This window comes from Babylonia areolata, chromosome 34 (genome assembly GCF_041734735.1).
Source record: "Babylonia areolata isolate BAREFJ2019XMU chromosome 34, ASM4173473v1, whole genome shotgun sequence".
Classification (NCBI taxonomy): Eukaryota; Metazoa; Mollusca; class Gastropoda; order Neogastropoda; family Buccinidae; genus Babylonia; species Babylonia areolata.
In genome coordinates, this window is record NC_134909.1 from 17,375,280 (window position 1) to 17,394,253 (window position 18,974).

General features: G+C 40.9%; 1 protein-coding gene across 1 annotated transcript in view; it reads right to left on the reverse strand.

Annotated features, from left to right (window-relative positions):
* LOC143277564 (uncharacterized) overlaps positions 1-8,619 on the reverse strand; it is a 28,980-nt gene extending 20,361 nt beyond the window's left edge. Inside the window, exons 1-2 of the mRNA XM_076582442.1 lie at positions 8,318-8,619; positions 717-750 (exon numbers count right to left, since the gene is read on the reverse strand). Coding sequence (XP_076438557.1) covers positions 717-750; positions 8,318-8,409 — 126 coding nt within the window. The 5' untranslated portion in view covers positions 8,410-8,619. The remainder of the gene's footprint in view (positions 1-716; positions 751-8,317) is intronic.
* Positions 8,620-18,974: the final 10,355 nt, after the last annotated feature.

Genomic DNA, 18,974 nt, shown 5'->3' on the forward strand with positions numbered 1-18,974 from the left:
TCAAATAATAACTGTCTACACCAACATGTCTTCATCATCATATCACAGTCATCATTGTCATAAGACCAGCGTATGTCTTTTCTATTGTATAGTCAGAGTAATAATGACGACAGCCTGTGCACACTCGCATATGTGCAAGTATGTGTATGTGTGAGTGTGCGTGTGCGTGCATGTGTGTGTGTGTGTGTGTGTGTGCACACAAGATATGCGTGTGTGCTTTTGACATTATGAAGTGAAACAGGTTAAAAAAAATTTTTTTTAAAAAGAAGGGCGAGACAATGGAGAAATAAAGAGAAGGAAAACAGAGTGGGACACAGTGATGGCCAAGAGGTCCTGCCTAGGAAGCGAGAGAATCTGTGCGCACTGGTTCGAATCATGGCACAGCCACCGGTATTTTTTCCCCCTCCATTAGACCCTGAGTGGTGGTCTGGATGCTAGTCATTCGGATGAGAAATAAACCGAGATCCCCTGTGCAGCATGCACTTAGCGCATGTAAAAGAACCCACAGCAACAAAAGGGTTGTCCCTGACAAAATTCTGCAGAAAAATCCACTTCAATAAGAAAACAAGTTTTAAAAAACTGCATGCAGGGAAAAATACAAGAACATGGGTGGCGCTCTCAGTGTAGTGATGCGCTCTCCTTGGGGAGAGCCACACAAATTTCACACACAGAAATCTGTTGTGACGAAAATTAGTAATAGTACTAATACAACTTACCAGCAAGGCTCCAATTCTTTCTTTTGTCTGCTCACTGAAACACAGCATTCAGGAAATATCATGTTAGTTTAATATAAAAACTTCAAAATAAGAAACGCATATTATGTATGTGATGAAGCAACTCACTGACACAGAGATGCAAAAACACAGGCATGCATATAAACACAGACACACACATACACAAATGTGAACAGACACACACACACACATACACACACAATTATGCATTGCACATTGCAACATAAGTTAACAAAAACATTCATTTACAAAACAAACTGCAGACTCCTTCTAATGCATTTCACAGTATAAAAAAAAAAAAAAAAAAAAAAATTAATTAAAAAAAATTAAAAAATCCAAGACAGCTTTCCTTAAATTGTGAATTCCTCACAACTTTTTGAACTGAAGGTCTCGCTGACTCCCAGGTCAAAGTTCCTGGGGTCAGGAAATGTGGGGGTCAGAAACAAATACTTGTTGTGTGACTGCACGATTATGTGCTTGAATATATAATGTACATCACTTTGACCATCTTCATCATCTGCTGGTCAAACTTTCAAATCTGTGCTTTGTATCTTTCCGCCTAGTTGTGCTGGATAAAGAACACTGATGACTTAATCCTCAGTATCATAATAATAGTGTTGAAGTGTTTTTTTTTTTTATAAATTCTGCCATACCCGCAGTTGTGCTGGATAGAGAACATTGATGACTTCACCCTCACTTCAATTTTACAAGTTTTGTAATGCTACCGGGTAGCATGGTGGCAGAATGGATAAGACGCTTATCTGCCAAAAACAGAGACTGCGAGGGTCTGGGTTCGAATCCCGCTCTTGCCCTTTCCCCAAAGTTTGACAGTTAAATGAAACCGAGTGTCTAGTCATTCGGATGAGACGATAAACCGAGGTCCCGTGTGCAGCATGCACTTTGCGCACGTAAAAGAACCCACGGCAACAAGAGGGTTGTTCCTGGCAAAATTCTCTAGAAAAATCCACGTCAATAGGAAAAACAAATAAAACTGCACGCAGGAAAAATGCAAAAAAATGGGTGGCGCTGTAGTATAGCGACACACTCTCCCTGGGGAGAGCAGCCCGAATTTCACACAGAGAAATCTGTTGTGATAAAAAGAAATACAAAATACAAAAGAGAAAATACAAATTCTGTAGAAGAAATCCACACCGACAGGTTCACAAACATGTATGCAAACACTCAAGCACTGACTAAGCATGTTGGGTTATGCTGCTGGTCAGACATCTGCCTAGTACTGTAGCACTTGTGGTGTAGCGTATATGGATCTGTCTGAACACAGTGACGCCTCCTTGAGAAACTGAAACTGAAACTGCCCACACCCAAAGTTGTGCTGGATAAAGAACACTGATGACTTAATCCTCAGTATCATAATAATAGTGTTGAAGTGTTTTTTTATAAATTCTGCCACGCCCACAGTTGTGCTGGATAGAGAACATTGATGGCTTCACCCTCACATCAATTTTACAAGTTTTGTAATGCTACTGGGTAGCATGGAGGCCGAATGGATAAGACGCTTATCTGCCAAAAACAGAGACTGCGAGGGTCTGGGTTCGAATCCCGCTCTTGCCCTTTCCCCAAAGTTTGACAGTTAACTGAAACCGAGTGTCTAGTCATTGGAATGGATGATAAACCAAGGTCCCATGTGTGGCACGCACCTGGCGCATTGGAAAAACAAGAGAGGCAAGGCCTTCAAGACTCACTTGTGATACACTTTTTAAAAAAATCCAAGCTTTTTATATACTGAGTATAATTTCAAAATGTAATGTTTAAGATGAGAAAGATCAGTTTAAAGCAAATTAAGTCCCCTAGCATTAATTACAGAGTAATTTCCCCTTTTTACTATCTGCACCAAAATGTTTGCAAAATAAATAAAACTTCCATGCTTAGCAAAAGAAGTTCCTGTTTGAACAATAATAATGACTGCTCTTGTTGTTGAGTCAGAATATCAGATCAAAGTGCCACGTTTAGAGAATACAAAAAATATAAATGTAACAGTAAATGCAGTTTGCATATAATTAGGCTTCATTTTTTTACTTTTTTGTGTCCATCCCAGAAGTGCAATATTGTTTTAAACATGATGACTGGAAAGAACTGAATTTTTCCTATTTTTATGCCTAATTTGGTGTCAACTGACAAAGTATTTGCAGAGAAAATGTCAATGTTAAAGTTTACCACGGACACACAGACACACACACACACACAGACAACCAAACACCGGGTTAAAACATAGACTCACTTTGTTTACACAAGTGACGGGCGCAATAGCCGAGTGGTTAAAGCGTTGGACTGTCAATCTGAGGGTCCCGGGTTCGAATCATGGTGACGGCGCCTGGTGGGTAAAGGGTGGAGATTTTTACGATCTCCCAGATCAACGTATGTGCAGACCTGCTAGTGCCTGAACCCCCTTCGTGTGTATATGCAAGCAGAAGATCAAATACGCACGTTAAAGATCCTGTAATCCATGTCAGCGTTCGGTGGGTTATGGAAACAAGAACATACCCAGCATGCACACCCCCGAAAACGGAGTATGGCTGCCTACATGGCGGGGTAAAAACGGTCATACACGTAAAAGCCCACTCGTGTGCATACGAGTGAACGCAGAAGAAGAAGAAGAAGTTTACACAAGTGAGTCAAAAAACACCTGGAAACAAGAGCGTTGTCCTCTGGCAAAATTCTGTAGAAGGAATCCACACCGACAGGTACACAAACATGTATGCAAACACTCAAGGACTGACTAAGCATGTTGAGTTATGCTGCTGGTCAGACATCTGCCTAGTACTGTAGCACTTGTGGTGTAGCGTATATGGATTTGTCTGAACACAGTGACGCCTCCTTGAGAAAATGAAACTGAAACTGCCCACACCCAAAGTTGTGCTGGATAAAGAACACTGATGACTTGATCCTCGATGATGGGTGCAATAGCTGAGTGGTTAAAGCGTTGGACTTTCAATCTGAGGGTCCCGGGTTTGAATCATGGTGACGGCGCCTGGTGGGTAAAGGGTGGAGATTTTTACGATCTCCCAGGTCAACATATGTGCAGACCTGCTAGTGCCTGAACCCCCTTCGTGTGTATATGCAAGCAGAAGATCAAATACGCACGTTAAAGATCCTGTAATTCATGTCAGCGTTCGGTGGGTTATGGAAACAAGAACATTCCCAGCATGCACACCCCCGAAAGCGGAGTATGGCTGCCTATATGGCGGGGTAAAAACGGTCATACACGTAAAAGCCCACTCGTGTGCATACGAGTGAACGTGGGAGTTGCAGCCCACGAACGCAGAAGAAGAAGAAGAAGATCCTCAGTATCATAGTAATAGTGTTGTGATATTCTATAAAGTCTGCCACGACCACATCCTCACTATGATTTTACAACCAGTGTTGTAACGTGTACATTCTGCCATTGCTGGATAAGACCACATGACTTCATCCTCATTATGAATATAATCATGTTTTTTGTTGTAATGTTAATTTTTGTAATCAATTCTGCCACACCCACAGTTTAGTATTATATTCCTCACTTACAAAGATATCTAAAATTGTAATATATCATTATCATGATTTTCTTCTCTATTTTATTAGAAAACAAAAGAATCTTGCATTCTTGTTATTGTTGTTAGTAATAATAACAGTTATAATAACAACAACAGCAATAATGATAATAATATTAACAACAATAATAATGATAATTAGTAGTAAATGATCGTTATCAGTATTATTTTTTTTATTATCATCAAACTTTATTCACTGATTGATTGTTTTTCTATTAATATTCCCCCCTCTCTCTCTCTTTTCAACATCTGTATTGTTTCATTTGTGGGTTGCTGTTTTTTTCAATATGTTTTTGTGTGTGTGTGTAGCTGTTCTGGTTTTTTGTTGTTGCTATTGTTTTGTACCTGCTGTTAAATACCAAACTATCTTCCAGTTTGTTTTTAATAACTTTATCATATACAGTTGTCATTCTTTTTACAGAAATAAACATAAATAAAAATTACTAAAAAAAAAACCCCAAAAAAACCCAAAAAACAAACATTGCAGATAAACAGAAAATGTAATCATTGAGTGAGTGGTTCATTGATTGTCTGCTCTAAGTGTGGCAGTTAGTACGGAGTTCCCTCCCTTCAGACTGGTGATGGTATTTCAGTTTGCTTCTTTTTCTGGGTGTTTTTTTTTTTTTTAATTTTTTAAAAAAAAAAAATTTATTGTTTTATTATTATTATTTTTTTTTTTAAAGCAATTGATGATACATGTGCGATGACTTGAACTAGCTGAAGCTGAAAAAATCATTTTGGGGATGTGGTCCTGGGAGTGAATCTGCATTTATTTTTTCTAATGCCATGAAAGTTTCAGTTTCAGTAGCTCAAGGAGGCGTCACTGCGTTCGGACAAATCCATATACGCTACACCACATCTGCCAAGCAGATGAAAACCACATTACAATGAGTATTAACACAAAAGCTGCGAGAACAGACTACATTTTTTTTTACTCATCACATCTCATGTGATACTGACTTTGTCCTTTGACTCCATGTGCATGCATGTGTGGATAGGATGTCTCTTTGACAGAAGCCATAGACAAGACAGCTACCAAAAAGTCCATAGATCATTTACTGATTTAATAATTACTGTACACTCATAATGCAAAAATTTGTACAGAATTAATATTCATCGCAAAAGAAAATGACATGTGTCAATTATTTGAAACTAAATTTTAAATGAATGTATGACAGGTGCAATAGCCAATTGGTCAAAGTGCTGGACTTTCAATCTGAGGGTCCTGGGTTTGTTTCTCGGTAATGGCATGCGGTGGATAAAGGTTGGAGATTTTTCCAATCTCCCAGGTCAATGTATGTGCAGACCTGCTTAGTGCCTGAACCCCCTTTGTGTGTATACGCAAGCAGAAGATCAAATACGCACGTTAAAGGTCCTGTAATCCATGTCAGCATTCAGTGGGTCATGGAAACAAGAATATACCCAGCATGCACACCCCCAAAAACAGAGTATGGCTGCCTACATGGCGGGGTAAAAACAGTCATACACGTAAAAGCCCACTCATGTACATACAAGTGAATGTGGGAGTTGCAGCCCACAAATGCAGAAGAAGAGAAAAAAAAACTGAATGTATCTTTTTCACCAATGAAACACACACACAAACATGTATAGTATTCTGTTGGTTTTCAAGGCTTGACCACCTCACTGGGTTTCTGGCCAAGTCAGGCATCTAATGTTGTTTGGTTTAAACATTTTTTAAATATCAAGAAACAAAGCAGAATACAGCTTTCTATTAAGAAAACTCAGCAACAACAAGCCTTAGCTTACATCGTGCTCTTTCATGTGTCACAAACAATATATATATATATATATATATATATAATACACACACACACACACACACACACACACACAAAGGCAATGGCAAAAATACACACATTATTTGATAATAAAAAGAAAGTTAAAGAAAGAATGGATAAATGTCAATGCTGTTTTCACGACATTTGCACAATTTTCTGCACGGAGCAGACATCACAGACTCAAAATGGTCCAACGTTAATTTTACACATATTATGTGATCCCCTTTCTTTCTTTTTCTATTTTTATTATGAATCCACAAACCGTTTTGACTTCTAATGTTGTTTCCATCTCCCCCTCCCCCCCTCTCCCTCCACCCCTCCATGATGTATGTTATACAGCCAGGTCCTGTCCACATCCTGACTGTTGCATCCTCAAAACTGACACCGCACCTTGCCACACTCATACAGTTTCTTCACCACTACAGGACAGAGACAGGTAGTAATAAACAGTTGCAATAATTCGAAAAATGATAATTATGCTAAAAAAAAAACCTGTTAAATCACAAACCATCTATGTTCTGACTGAACAAACCACTATATCATGTTTAATGAAGAAAACCAGATGAACAACCTAAGTTCTATCATGCTTAACTGCACTTTTTTTTATACACCATGTTGTGACCTTTAACTCTGACCTCTGGCCTTGTCTTTTCATCAGGTTGTTGTTTGTTTGTTTGTTTTTGTTTTTTGGGGTTTTTTTCCATAAAGATTTAAACAATCACTGTATCAAATTTTGATGGAGGTTATGATCTGTATAAAAGACTTTCTCTTTCTTGCATATGACATAGAAGTTTTCCGTGTCAATATCATATGCCATTTTGTGACCTTGACCATTAACCTCTGATTATGAATTTCTTAACAAATCATAGTTACAATACCAAGTTTGATTAAGACAATTTCTAAGTTTACAACACAAACACACACACACACTCTCATACACACACATGGAATCAATGCACAGCCTTGCTTTGTAAAAAGAGTTTGTTTAGACACATAGGTCAAAAAGTAGGATAAGGAGAGACTGGGGGGTTGAATCAAAAGACAGAAAAACAGACAGTGACATAAAATTAAATGCAAAGAAAAAAAGAATACATGTTTCAGATCAGAACAAGAAGTGAGACTTAGAGTAAGAAACAAACTTTTGTTGTTGTTTTTGAATGAACTATACATACTACAACAAATATAACAATAATATCAATGCATTGTATAAAACTGACTTTACACAAATACTATGACTTCCTGCCAGTGTTGATAATAAATCAATATTTACAGTATGTCAGTTCCTTATAATTATATATGGATGAGTTAACTGAATGAACAAATGAACAGAGAAAAAAAATCAAAACCAGAAAATTTCAGAAATTCAACAACAAATTTACAGCGCCCAATTCTTAACTTTGCGCTAAATTTGAGAAAAAAGAAAACAACAAAACAACAATAATATGTACTTTGTCAACTGACATTGTGACAGTTAACTCATCCATATATAATTATAAGGAACTGACATACTGTAAATATTGATTTATTATCAACACTGGCAGGAAGTCATTTACTCATTATATTATTAATAATAACTGATACTGAAACAACAAAACAAACACAAATGACACACAACACATACACTAGTTCAGATTAGATCATGGGGATATCCAAGTTTGTCAAAAGCCACAATGCAAAGCCTAAAGTATGGTCAATCTCTTTATGGCATCAAATAATTTAGTCAGCAAAATCTTTCACAACTTCTGGTTTCTGTGTGATTCAGAATATATTTCTTATAATCATACATAATTTCTTTTTTTTCTTTCTTTTTTTTATAGACTATCTGGTCCCCAGTAAAACGTTTAAGAAAGGGGGATTTTTTTTCTCCCAGAGAGAAAAAGATTGACCTGGGTGAGGTCATCATGAATCAACCTAAGGGAAAGAACTCCTACTTTGTTTTGACTGACGTCTGACAACCCCCCAAATGGCAAGACACTTTCCATTCGGGGACATATCACACCACGGAACACGACAATCAATCGATCTGTCGTCAGTTATCATGCAACTGTTCCATCATATCAGAGCTGATATTCGATATAAAATGAAGGAAAAGCAGCATGCAGGGTATTTAAATGGCAAATGGCCGATCACAGCAAATCTGTCTCGCCAGACAAAGACGGTGTCTGGAAGTGAAATGATTCGTTAGGACCAAACGATCGATGCTGAAGTTGTGTGGTTTTCAAAAGTAGCATACCTGACAGACTGCTCCAAGCCATCTTCAATGTTGCTGAGCGGACCTTTTGGCGATCCTTTCGCATTACATGTCACTCCAGCAGTCGCGTCCATTCTGCTCCGTCCCTCAAGTTTCCAAGCACCTGTGTCATTTTTCTTCAACCTACACCATCATCATGTGCGATGAATCGATTCTCCAGCCTGGTAAGATTGTTGAGTATCCTCCGTTATGATTAGGCAAACGATAGCACGGACCAACAGTCCGTCGTTATGCCAAACGGACAAGAAAACCGACAGTACCACCCAAACAAAAGCACATGCGAGACTGTCTCATTCAACAATGCAGCACTGCGCATGCGCAATAATAATTTGCCGTAGCGTGGCCCTGTCGTAACCTCGTTGGCAGACGTAAAGAAAGAGGGTGCAAACCAAAACAAATAAAAAACTTGCATTCGGTGAATATAGTATGTGATGTATATACTGTTTCATAATAAGTAACGCTGAAATGAAGTAGCTAAGCTAAAATACTGTCTCTTCTGAAGAAAGAATGGATAAATGTCGATGCTGCTTTTACGACATTTGCAAAATTTTCTGCACGGAGCAGACACCACAGACTCAATAAGGTCCAGTGTTAATTTGACATGCCTTATGTGATCCCCCTTCTTTCTTTCTTTTTTAATTTTTTTTTATAATGAATCCACAAACTGTTTTGACTTAAGTCGCGTAATCATCATCACTATCACACCCAGCACCATCATCACATAATAATCATCACTTGATATACACTGCATTTTTCTCGTCGACCACAGTGGCCACTGAGCTAAACTAACAAGAAAGTTTCTTATTAATATATTGACAGTCGCCTTTAAAAAAATTTTTCGATAAACTGATTTCGTATCCCTCACCCCCACTCCATTTTCTTAAGTCTTCTTATTTCCACCCACTCCCTTTTCTGTTCAGTTTTGTCACGTTTGTTTTAGCTGATCTGTTTGTGATTAGACTGAAGTGGACAAGGAAAAAAGAAAATGTCAGTGATTGAAATTCACGTCAGTACTGATACGAGTGATACGCTTTTCTAAACAACGTATAGAAAAGAAATAATCATTGATTATTTATTCTGTGTGTCTGTGTCTGTCTCAGTCAATCTCAGTCCGGTGTGTGACACCGGTCAGGTTCGGCCGTTGTGCGTGCACGGTGTGCGGTGTGCCAGTGTGTGTGTGTGTGTGTGCGTGCCGTGCGTGCGTGCGTGCCCGGTGCGTCCCAGTGCGTGTGTGTGTGTGTGTGTGTGTGTGTGTGTGTGAGTGCGCCGGGAGAGAGAGACTATGACTCCAAAAAATTTGTAATGTTAGACTGACCTCCAGCCTACAAACGTTGCACATACACACACACGATCGCAGAAAAAAAGAGACAATGACTGAGTAGGCTGACTAGATGACTGAAATTATACCAGATACTTAATAGCATCAGCCCGTAACTTTTGAAATCAAAATAGAGTCATTCAACTTGCCCGCCCAAACTGTAGAAGAAAAAAAAAACCTGATTCGATAATTTCTTCCATTCACTCCGGCGGTACGATGGTGCAGAACTGCTCAGTGAATTCAATCAACATCTGAAGCGCGGCTATTCTTGACCGGCTCAGTTCTCTTTCATGGTTCAGATTGCATCATGTCACTAGTACTGAAGTTGACTGACTATCGGCATTCAGTTGTTCAATTATTTTCATGTCGTAGTAACCATGTTATATATTAATGATCGAATTGCACTATATTATGTTTGCCAATGTGTGACTGCCGTCCGTGAAACTGACCTGACACGTTTTGATTGGATGCCGTGGCATCATGACTGATAAAAAATATATAGCCTACACCTACTCCATAGATCATAGGACTATTTTGTGGAAAGTCTGGTCGGTCATCAAATCCGAACGTTGTTAAAGTTCTCAGGCCACTCAGTGGCAACAGGATGATCTCTGACGATGGACTAGAAGTCAGCCGAGTGTCACTGACTGCGAGTAAACTTACTCAGTTCTGCCTTTGTGTGCTTTCTACGCCGCACACGTGTGGAGTGTTGGCCTCAGTCGTCGGTGACAATGATGACGCCGGCGTCCATGTAGTCCGGCTGTACGTTGATGTTTTTGACTTTTTGCATTCATTTTCAGATGTTTCGCTTGTCAGTTTAACGACTTCTCTTTTACGAAGTCCTTTAAGTAATTTCCTGTAACTGTATTTAGAGGGGTTTTTTTTTTTGTTTTGTTTTGTTTTTCTTCCAAATTTCACCCACATTTTTACCCTCATTTGCCCAGTTTCCCCCAACCCTCCATTCATCCACATCTCCCACCCCTTCTAACCGATAATACTCAGATGTATTCATAAATACTTTAACAAAATGTCTTCAATCACCGATATGTGTGACGGGACATTAAACAAAAATTCCTCCTCCGGCTGTATTAGGAAACGAGAGGTTCTGAACGCCCGTCAGTCTAAATAAACTCCGTCATCTTCAGAATCAGAACAGACAGCCTGAAATCAAAATTAAATCTGTCAAAATATAGCTGCGGACAAAACATTTACATTGATTAAATAAACATTTTTTTTTTTTTATTTTCACCGGACCCATCAAGTTCACTGCCAGTGAACGGTAAACACACATTTCAGTTGGAGCTTAACCCATTCAACCCTGGGGAGTTTATGCTGGCAGCCTCTTCCGCGCAGCCGGCTTCCATGCCATACTCTCGGATGTGAAAAAAACGCGTGAGAAAATATACTGCTGTTCCTCCAGATTACCGTGACTGTGCCGGACACATCTGCCGGGGAACTTGAATACTGTATACAATACACATACACAATACACAAACTTTATTGTCTATACTTTGGTACAGATATTTTCTTCTTGGCAGCAGCACATGTCCAACATAAGAAGAAAACAACAAACAAATAAAATGAATAGAAAATAAAAAGATAAATTAAAAATTAAATGGCACCAAATGGAAATAGCTATATACAAATATACAGATTACTGAAATGTACGTGCCTCTCCATTTCAGTCAGCCAAACCGCATTGCACATTAACCCCCCCCACACACACACACACACACACACACACACCCCACGCACACACACCATGCGCACACACACGCACACATACACTCTCTCTCATCCCCTCTCTCTCTCTGTCTCTCTCTTCACAAGAAATGCAACTACAAAGATCATCTGTAGTTGTTTTTTTTTCCCCCCTTTCTTTGCGATCTGTGCATGCATATGTTTGAACTTGAAAAAACGTTTTATTGCGGAGACAAAATTTGACGCTAGAGCAACTTGTGCTCGGGGGCAAGGCTCAATGAGTTAAGACTTTGAAAATATTAGATACAGTAAAACTCACGTTCATACAAGAAACTGCAATAGAAAGGGTCCACTCGCTTAGGCCTCTCTCAGTTACAAGTACTGGCTTGCCACAATGATCATGTGGAGAAAGTCCGACTGTTCTGACAGAAACACCGCCCCCTCCTCTCTTATTCTCTCTCCTCCCCACTCGATCCTCTCTACCCCATCGCCTCTCCTACCCCTTCAGTTTGTTTGTGTTTTTTTTCAATATTTTTTATTCAGACAAAGGTTTACAGATACAGAATTTATATGTTTTGTGCATTAGAAAGTATAGGGTAAGCATATAATTAAGTTCTAAGTACTGGCCAATCTATAACAGCAAAACAATATATTATGTTCAATGTCAAAGTTCCAAGGTAGCATTGAAAAGCTTAATCTTGTATCAAACAGTTATAAAGTGCCCATTTTTCCACAAACTTGTTATATTCCATAGTTATGTAAAAGGCATACTTGTCTACTGCCTGTTTGAGGTCTTTTTTGACCATTTGTAATGTTGGTTTTACTTTGTTGATTCTACATTTGTATACATAGAATTTAGCTATCAGTAAGATATATGAGAAACATTCATTAGTTTTCATTTTGTTATGTCCAAAAAGCACCAGTGACCCCTTCAGTTTTTGGTTTGTTTTTTGTTTTTTCTGTCTCTCTTCTCTCACGCAGGTAATGTGTGTGTGTGTGTGTGTGTGTGTGTGTGTGTTGGAGCTCATGTACGTTTATATGTATTTGACTGTGCTTTCATATCTGTGAAACTGCATGTTTGGTGCATTTCTGTTATGCATGTGTGGGTGTATGTGTGAATGTGTGTCTTCATGTTTTACATTTATTCGCTTATTTATCACCATTGTTGTCTTATTTATTTATTTATTTATTTCTTATTATCATTTTATTAGTATTACTATTATTATTACTACTACCTTTTTTCTATATTATAATTATTATTATTTATTTATTTATTTATGTAAGCTTATCTGTTATTTATTCCCCCGTTTTTTTTGTGTGTGTGTGTTTTTTTTTCTCTCTCAAGGCCTGACTAAGCGCGTTGGGTTACGCTGCTGGTCAGGCATCTGCTTGGCAGATGTGGTGTAGCGTATATGGTTTTGTCCGAACGCAGTGACGCCTCCTTGAGCTACTGAAACTGAAACTGAAACTCACGCTGATAATATTGAATAATCTTCAATTTTTAGACGACAAAGCGAGAGCCGCGAAGAGGTACCTCCTCGTGATCCCGGCCGGCCACACCCCCCGGCGCTATGACATACCATCATTTCAAAACAAACCATCGGGACCACCAAGAAGGGGAATCCCCTCGCGGGCCGGGAAATCCCCGCCACCCAACATGACGTGACATAACACCATGACATTGACGAATCTAGGACACGTACTTCAACTGGTGGGGCAGGTAGGTAGCTAGCGAAGGGATCCGTGTCGCTCCTCCGTCGCGGCGAGGACTGTCCCCCCTATCCCCCACCCCCCCACCCCCGGCGCGGTAAGCATTTACGACTTGATAAAAATGATAATGTTTTACTTATGATAGCTATAGCGGTCGGAAAGCTGTGCATCAGTCCCTTGGCCCGATCAAATACTTGATCTTAACTACTGTCTTACAAACATGGACATATTACGAGATAATACCAATGGTTCAGTTTCACTGCACACACACACACACACACACACACACACACACACACACACACACACACACACACACACATATACATATATAGCATGCACTTAGCGCACGTAAAAGAATCCACGGCAACAAAAGGGTTGTTCCTGGCAAAATTCTGTAGAAAAATCCACTGCGATATGAAAAACAAGTAAAACTGCACGCAGGAAAAAATGCAAAAAAAAAATGGGTGGCGCTGTAGTGTAGCGACGCGCTCTCCCTGGGGAGAGCAGCCCGAATTTCACACAGCCAGAGAAATCTGTTGTGATAAAAAGAAATACAAATACAACAAATATAATAAATACATGTAGATACATAGATAGATACTGAGCTTTTAGACTGTCTCCTTGATTAAGTGTTGCAGCAACTGGAAGATTACGGTCTGCGGCTGCAGAGAGCGAAATGCGAGTTCCTGAAATCAAGTAGAATACTCTCAGTAGGGCATTTTATCTCACTCAGTACGGCCAGTCCTCTCTTCTCCTCTACACAGACCCCTCGGATGTCCAGTGGGTGTCTGAATGACCCAACCTTTAGCTTCCGTCGTCAGAATTGTGGTATTCTTTGTCAACATTCACCTCTTCAGTATAAGAGCCTTCCGCTTGCAACATTTTGATGGTGGTAATTGGGGTGAAACGCTGTTAACGTCGTCTCTTTCGCCGTTCGTATGGAGAGAGTTAAAGTAAAAATGGTCCCCATCCACTACCAAGCAAAGTAGAGACCATCACAGAAGCCCCAAACTCCCAACACAGTAACTGCGAACTCAGATACTATCTGGGAATGGTCCATAACCGCGCCCGGTTCCTGCCAAATCTAGCAACAGAGCTTCAGTCTGTGCACAACTCGCTGACTGGCTGACTGAAGGACAAGTGATGATAATGATAATGATAATAAAATTAATAATAATGATAATAATGAATATTTGGACGCCCTCATCTATCTCCGGAGAGCCCAGAGCGTTTACAAACACAATTACACATACATACATTGATGCAGATACATTTCATAACATTCATTTGCCTATACGCATCACAGAATAATCAGGTCGCACACACACACACACACACACACACACACACACACACACACACACACACACAAACACACACGCACGCACACACACACGCACGCACGCACACACACACGCACACAATGATAATAATGAATATTTGGACGCCCTCATCTATCTCCGGAGAGCCCAGAGCGTTTACAAATACAATTACACATACATACATTGATGCAGATACATTTCATAATATTCATTTGCATATACGCATCACAGAATAATCAGGTCACACACACACACACACACACACACACACACACACACACACACACACACACACACACACACGCACACACACACACACACACACACAAGTCTGTGTGGTTCTGGACTCCAGAATACCAAACAGTAGTCAAGAAAACGAAAACGATGCTGGTGTCTGCACGTGGCATCAGTGACTCATTTTGACTGCAGCAGATCAGTTCGGCTGTGGATGGAATGCATCATCTGTAGACCTGGGCACAGTGATCAGCCATGAGATGACGGTGACCTTTGTATCAGGGGCTCTACTGGTCGCAGTAATCAGCCATGATGGCCTTTGTATCAGGGCTCTAACACTGGGGGTGAGAGAATTATGCCCAAGTAGAAACGAGGCTTTGGCTTCAGTGTTTGAAGTGAAAACGTTTCACGAGTACAGTACTTGTATGGACGTTGTTTCACCCTCGTCACAGACCACAAGCCACTGCTTGCCATCCTTGGACCAAAGAAAGGAATGTCTACCTTGCCGGCAGCACGTGTGCAACATTGATCCCTCATCTTTGCAGCGTACGAACTATGATCTCCTTTTTCGTATAACGCATGAACGTGAAGATGCAGACATGCTCTAAAAGCTGCCCCTCGACACTCCAGAAGCGGTAGGTGAAGAAGAACCAGTCTTCCAGGTCACTGTCCAAGATGAGCTTCCAGTCACCTAGTCAGCACATAATCGAGCCCCCCCCCCCCCCCCCCAAACACACACACACACACACACACACACACACACACACACACACACACACACAAATCCCATATTCTCCAGGATGTGGTCCTACACTTTGCATGGGTGGCCCAATCGCGCAGAAGACGCAGAAGAGTCTGACTTGGAGGCATACTCCAGATGTCTCAATGAACCGTCAGTGGAAGGGTTTTTCATCCTTTAGGGACTTTGTGTCATCATACCACTCCAACTGCAGGAACGACTGTTGGCTGAGCTACACGAGGAACATCCAAGGAACTATAGAATGAAAGCTTTGGCTTGCAGGTACGTCTGGCGTCCAGGAATTGACCAACACATTGCGAGGAAGGTAAAGGGGTGTCGCAGCAGCATCAAAACTGCCAACCCACCACCTACAGCACCCCTTGCACTGCTGGTCTTGGTCAAGCAAACCCTTGCACAAGGTTCATATCGATGCTGCCGAGTTCCAGGGAGAAACCTTCGTTCTGACTGACGTCCACTCAAAATGACTGACCAGAGATCATCAGGATGAGGTCCACATCGTCAGAAAAGACCATTGGGAAACTGAGACAAATGTCAGCTGCTTAGGGGCTACCTGATAAAAGTATTGCTCGTGACAACGGACCTCGGCTTACTTCCACTCTTTTTGCAGACTTCATGTGACTGGACAGTATCATGCACACCCGTCCAGTCCCCCTATCATTCGGCAAAAGATGTAGCTGATAGGCGTCTGGTCCAGAACTTGAAGAAGAGCCTGAAGAATGCAGACTTACACCTCTCCAAAGGACACCAGCTGCTTAACTTCTTGCTGCTGCGAGTCGAGTCATGTCCAGCTGCTCCTGAAACGGCAACTGTGTACCCGGCTCACTTTGGTGAAGTCAGATTCAAAGACGACCACCCAGAGGAGTCAGCAATAGAGCAAGAACCGGCAGTTGCATTCTTTTCAACCAGGCGACAGTTCCGGGGCTCTGGGCACTATATGCATGTGTGGGTGTATATGTGAATGTGTGTCTTCATGTTTTACATCTATTTGCTTATTTATCATCATTGTTATCTTATTTATTTATTTTTTTTATAGTTATTATTTACTTATTTATTTATTCATTTATTTGTGTAAGCTTATCTATTATTTATTCACCTTTTTTTTCCTCAAGGCCTGACTAAGCGCGTTGGGTTACGCTGCTGGTCAGGCATCTGCTTGGCAGATGTGGTGTAGCGTATATGGATTTGTCCGAACGCAGTGACGCCTCCTTGAGCTACTGAAACTGAAACTGAAACTGGGCACTATAGTGCAACGCCTGGGGCCTGTGGGCTATGGTTCAATTGGTACACACAACCTGCCACGTCCATGTGGACCAAATCATCCCAGCAGCAGAGGAAGAAACATCGCATGACCTCTAGGAGACAGTTACTTTTTATATTGAACACCCACCCAGTTAGGCCCCAAAGTATGGCGTTGCAGTGACGCGTAACCGTGCGCAGTCCACTGGCCCATCCCCTGCTTCCCCCCCCCCCCCCCCCCACCCCCCCTGTTTTCTTTAGTTTAACGTCTTCTCACTGTTTAGTTATGTTAGACGGAAACAAAAGAAAACCAAATGTGTATGTGAGCACAGGAGATGAGGAAGTGGGGTACGTGGGAAGAGGTGGTGGGATGGCATAGAGGTAACGCGTCCGCCTAGGAAGCAAGAGAATCTGAGCGCGCTGGTTCGAATCACGGCTCAGCCGCCGATATTTTCTCCCCCCTCCACTGACTAGACCTTGAGTGGTGGTCTGGACGCTAGTCATTCGGATGAGACGATAAAACGAGGTCCCGTGTGCAGCACGCACTTAGCGCACGTAAAAGAACCTACGGCAACAAAAGGGTTGTTCCTAGCAAAATTCTGTAGAAAAATCCACGTCAATAGGAAAAACAAATAAAACTGCAGGCAGGAAAAATACAAAAAAAGGGTGGCGCTGTAGTGTAGCGACGCGCTCTCCCTGGGGAGAGCAGCCTGAATTTCACACAGAGAAATCTGTTGTGATAAAAAGAAATACAAAATACATAATACAAAAATGACTGAAGTGACAGAGTAGTGAAAGAGGAAGAGCTACGAAAGACTGGAGTGACAAACAGTGAATTATGACATTAATTATAACAATGAATTAAACATTCGATAACAATAAAAAAAATTTAAAAAAAGCATGTGTATAATAACAAAAACCAATTGCAAGGACAACAAGAGAGGCAAGGCCTTCAAGACTCACTTGTGATAAATTAAGTCCCCTAGCATTAATTACAGATTAATTTCCCTTTTTTACTATCTGCACCAAAACGTTTGCAAAATAAATAAAAATTCCATGCTTAGCAAAAGAAGTTCCTGTTTGAACAAAAAATGATAATAATGACTCCTCTTGTTGTTGTGTCAGAATAAGAGGTCAAAGTGCCAAGTTTAGAGAATACAAAAAATATAAATATAACAGTAAATGCAGTTTGCATATCATTAGGCTTCTTTTTTTTCCCTTCTTTTTTTGTGCCCATCCCAGAGGTGCAATATTGTTTTAAACAAGATGACTGGAAAGAACTGAATTTTTCCTATTTTTATGCCTAATTTGGTGTCAACTGACAAAGTATTTGCAGAGAAAATGTCAATGTTAAAGTTTACCACGGACACACAGACACACGGACACACACACACACACACACACACACACACACACACACACACACACACACACACACACACAGACAACCGAACACCGGGTTAAAACATAGACTCACTTTGTTTACACAAGTGAGTCAAAAATGAGAGAATAAAAAAAAAAGAGAACCGTGTCTGTGTATGTTTTGTGTGGATGACGGCACAAAAATATCACATTGTTTTTAACAAGAACTTAACGCACATCAGTAAAAGAACACATGGCAACAAAATGATTGTCCATGGCAAAATTCTGTTGACTCCATGAACCTTGAAAGCCCAGAGCTGCATGAGGAAATGCGCAACACTGAGTCAGAATCAAAGGCTTACATTGATTGATTGATTGATTGATTAATATGGATACTTAAATAACTCCTATCCTCGGCCGGAGTCCAAGCTCTAAGCGCGAGTCCAAGCTCTAAGCGCTTTGCAAACACGTGGTCATTTGCCCAACAGGTGGCCAGCGGGAGAAAGCCGACTGACGGGTGCTACTGCAGGGCGCTCATCATTCGTTTCCGGCTGTGTCATTCATTCAATCAGATTTCAGGCATGCACACATACACACTCAGACAGACATGTCACATTTTACGTGTATGACCGTTTTGTTTGTTTACAGTACCCCGCCATGTATCAGCCATACTCCGTTTTTGGGGGGGTGCATGCTTGGTACTAGTATGTTATTGCTTCCATAACCCACCCGGAAAGCTGACATGGATTACAGGATTTTTAACACGCGTATTTGATCTTCTGCGTGCGTATACACACGAAGGGGGGTTCAGGTACTAGCAGGTCTGCACCGATATGGTGACCTGGGAGATCGGAAAATTCTCCACCCTTTACTGACCCACCAGGCCGGCGCCGTTACCGAGATTCGAACCCGGGACCCTCAGATTGAAAGTCCAACGCTTTAACCATTCGGCTACTGCGCCCTTACATGGATGTATTGCCCCGGACATTCTGC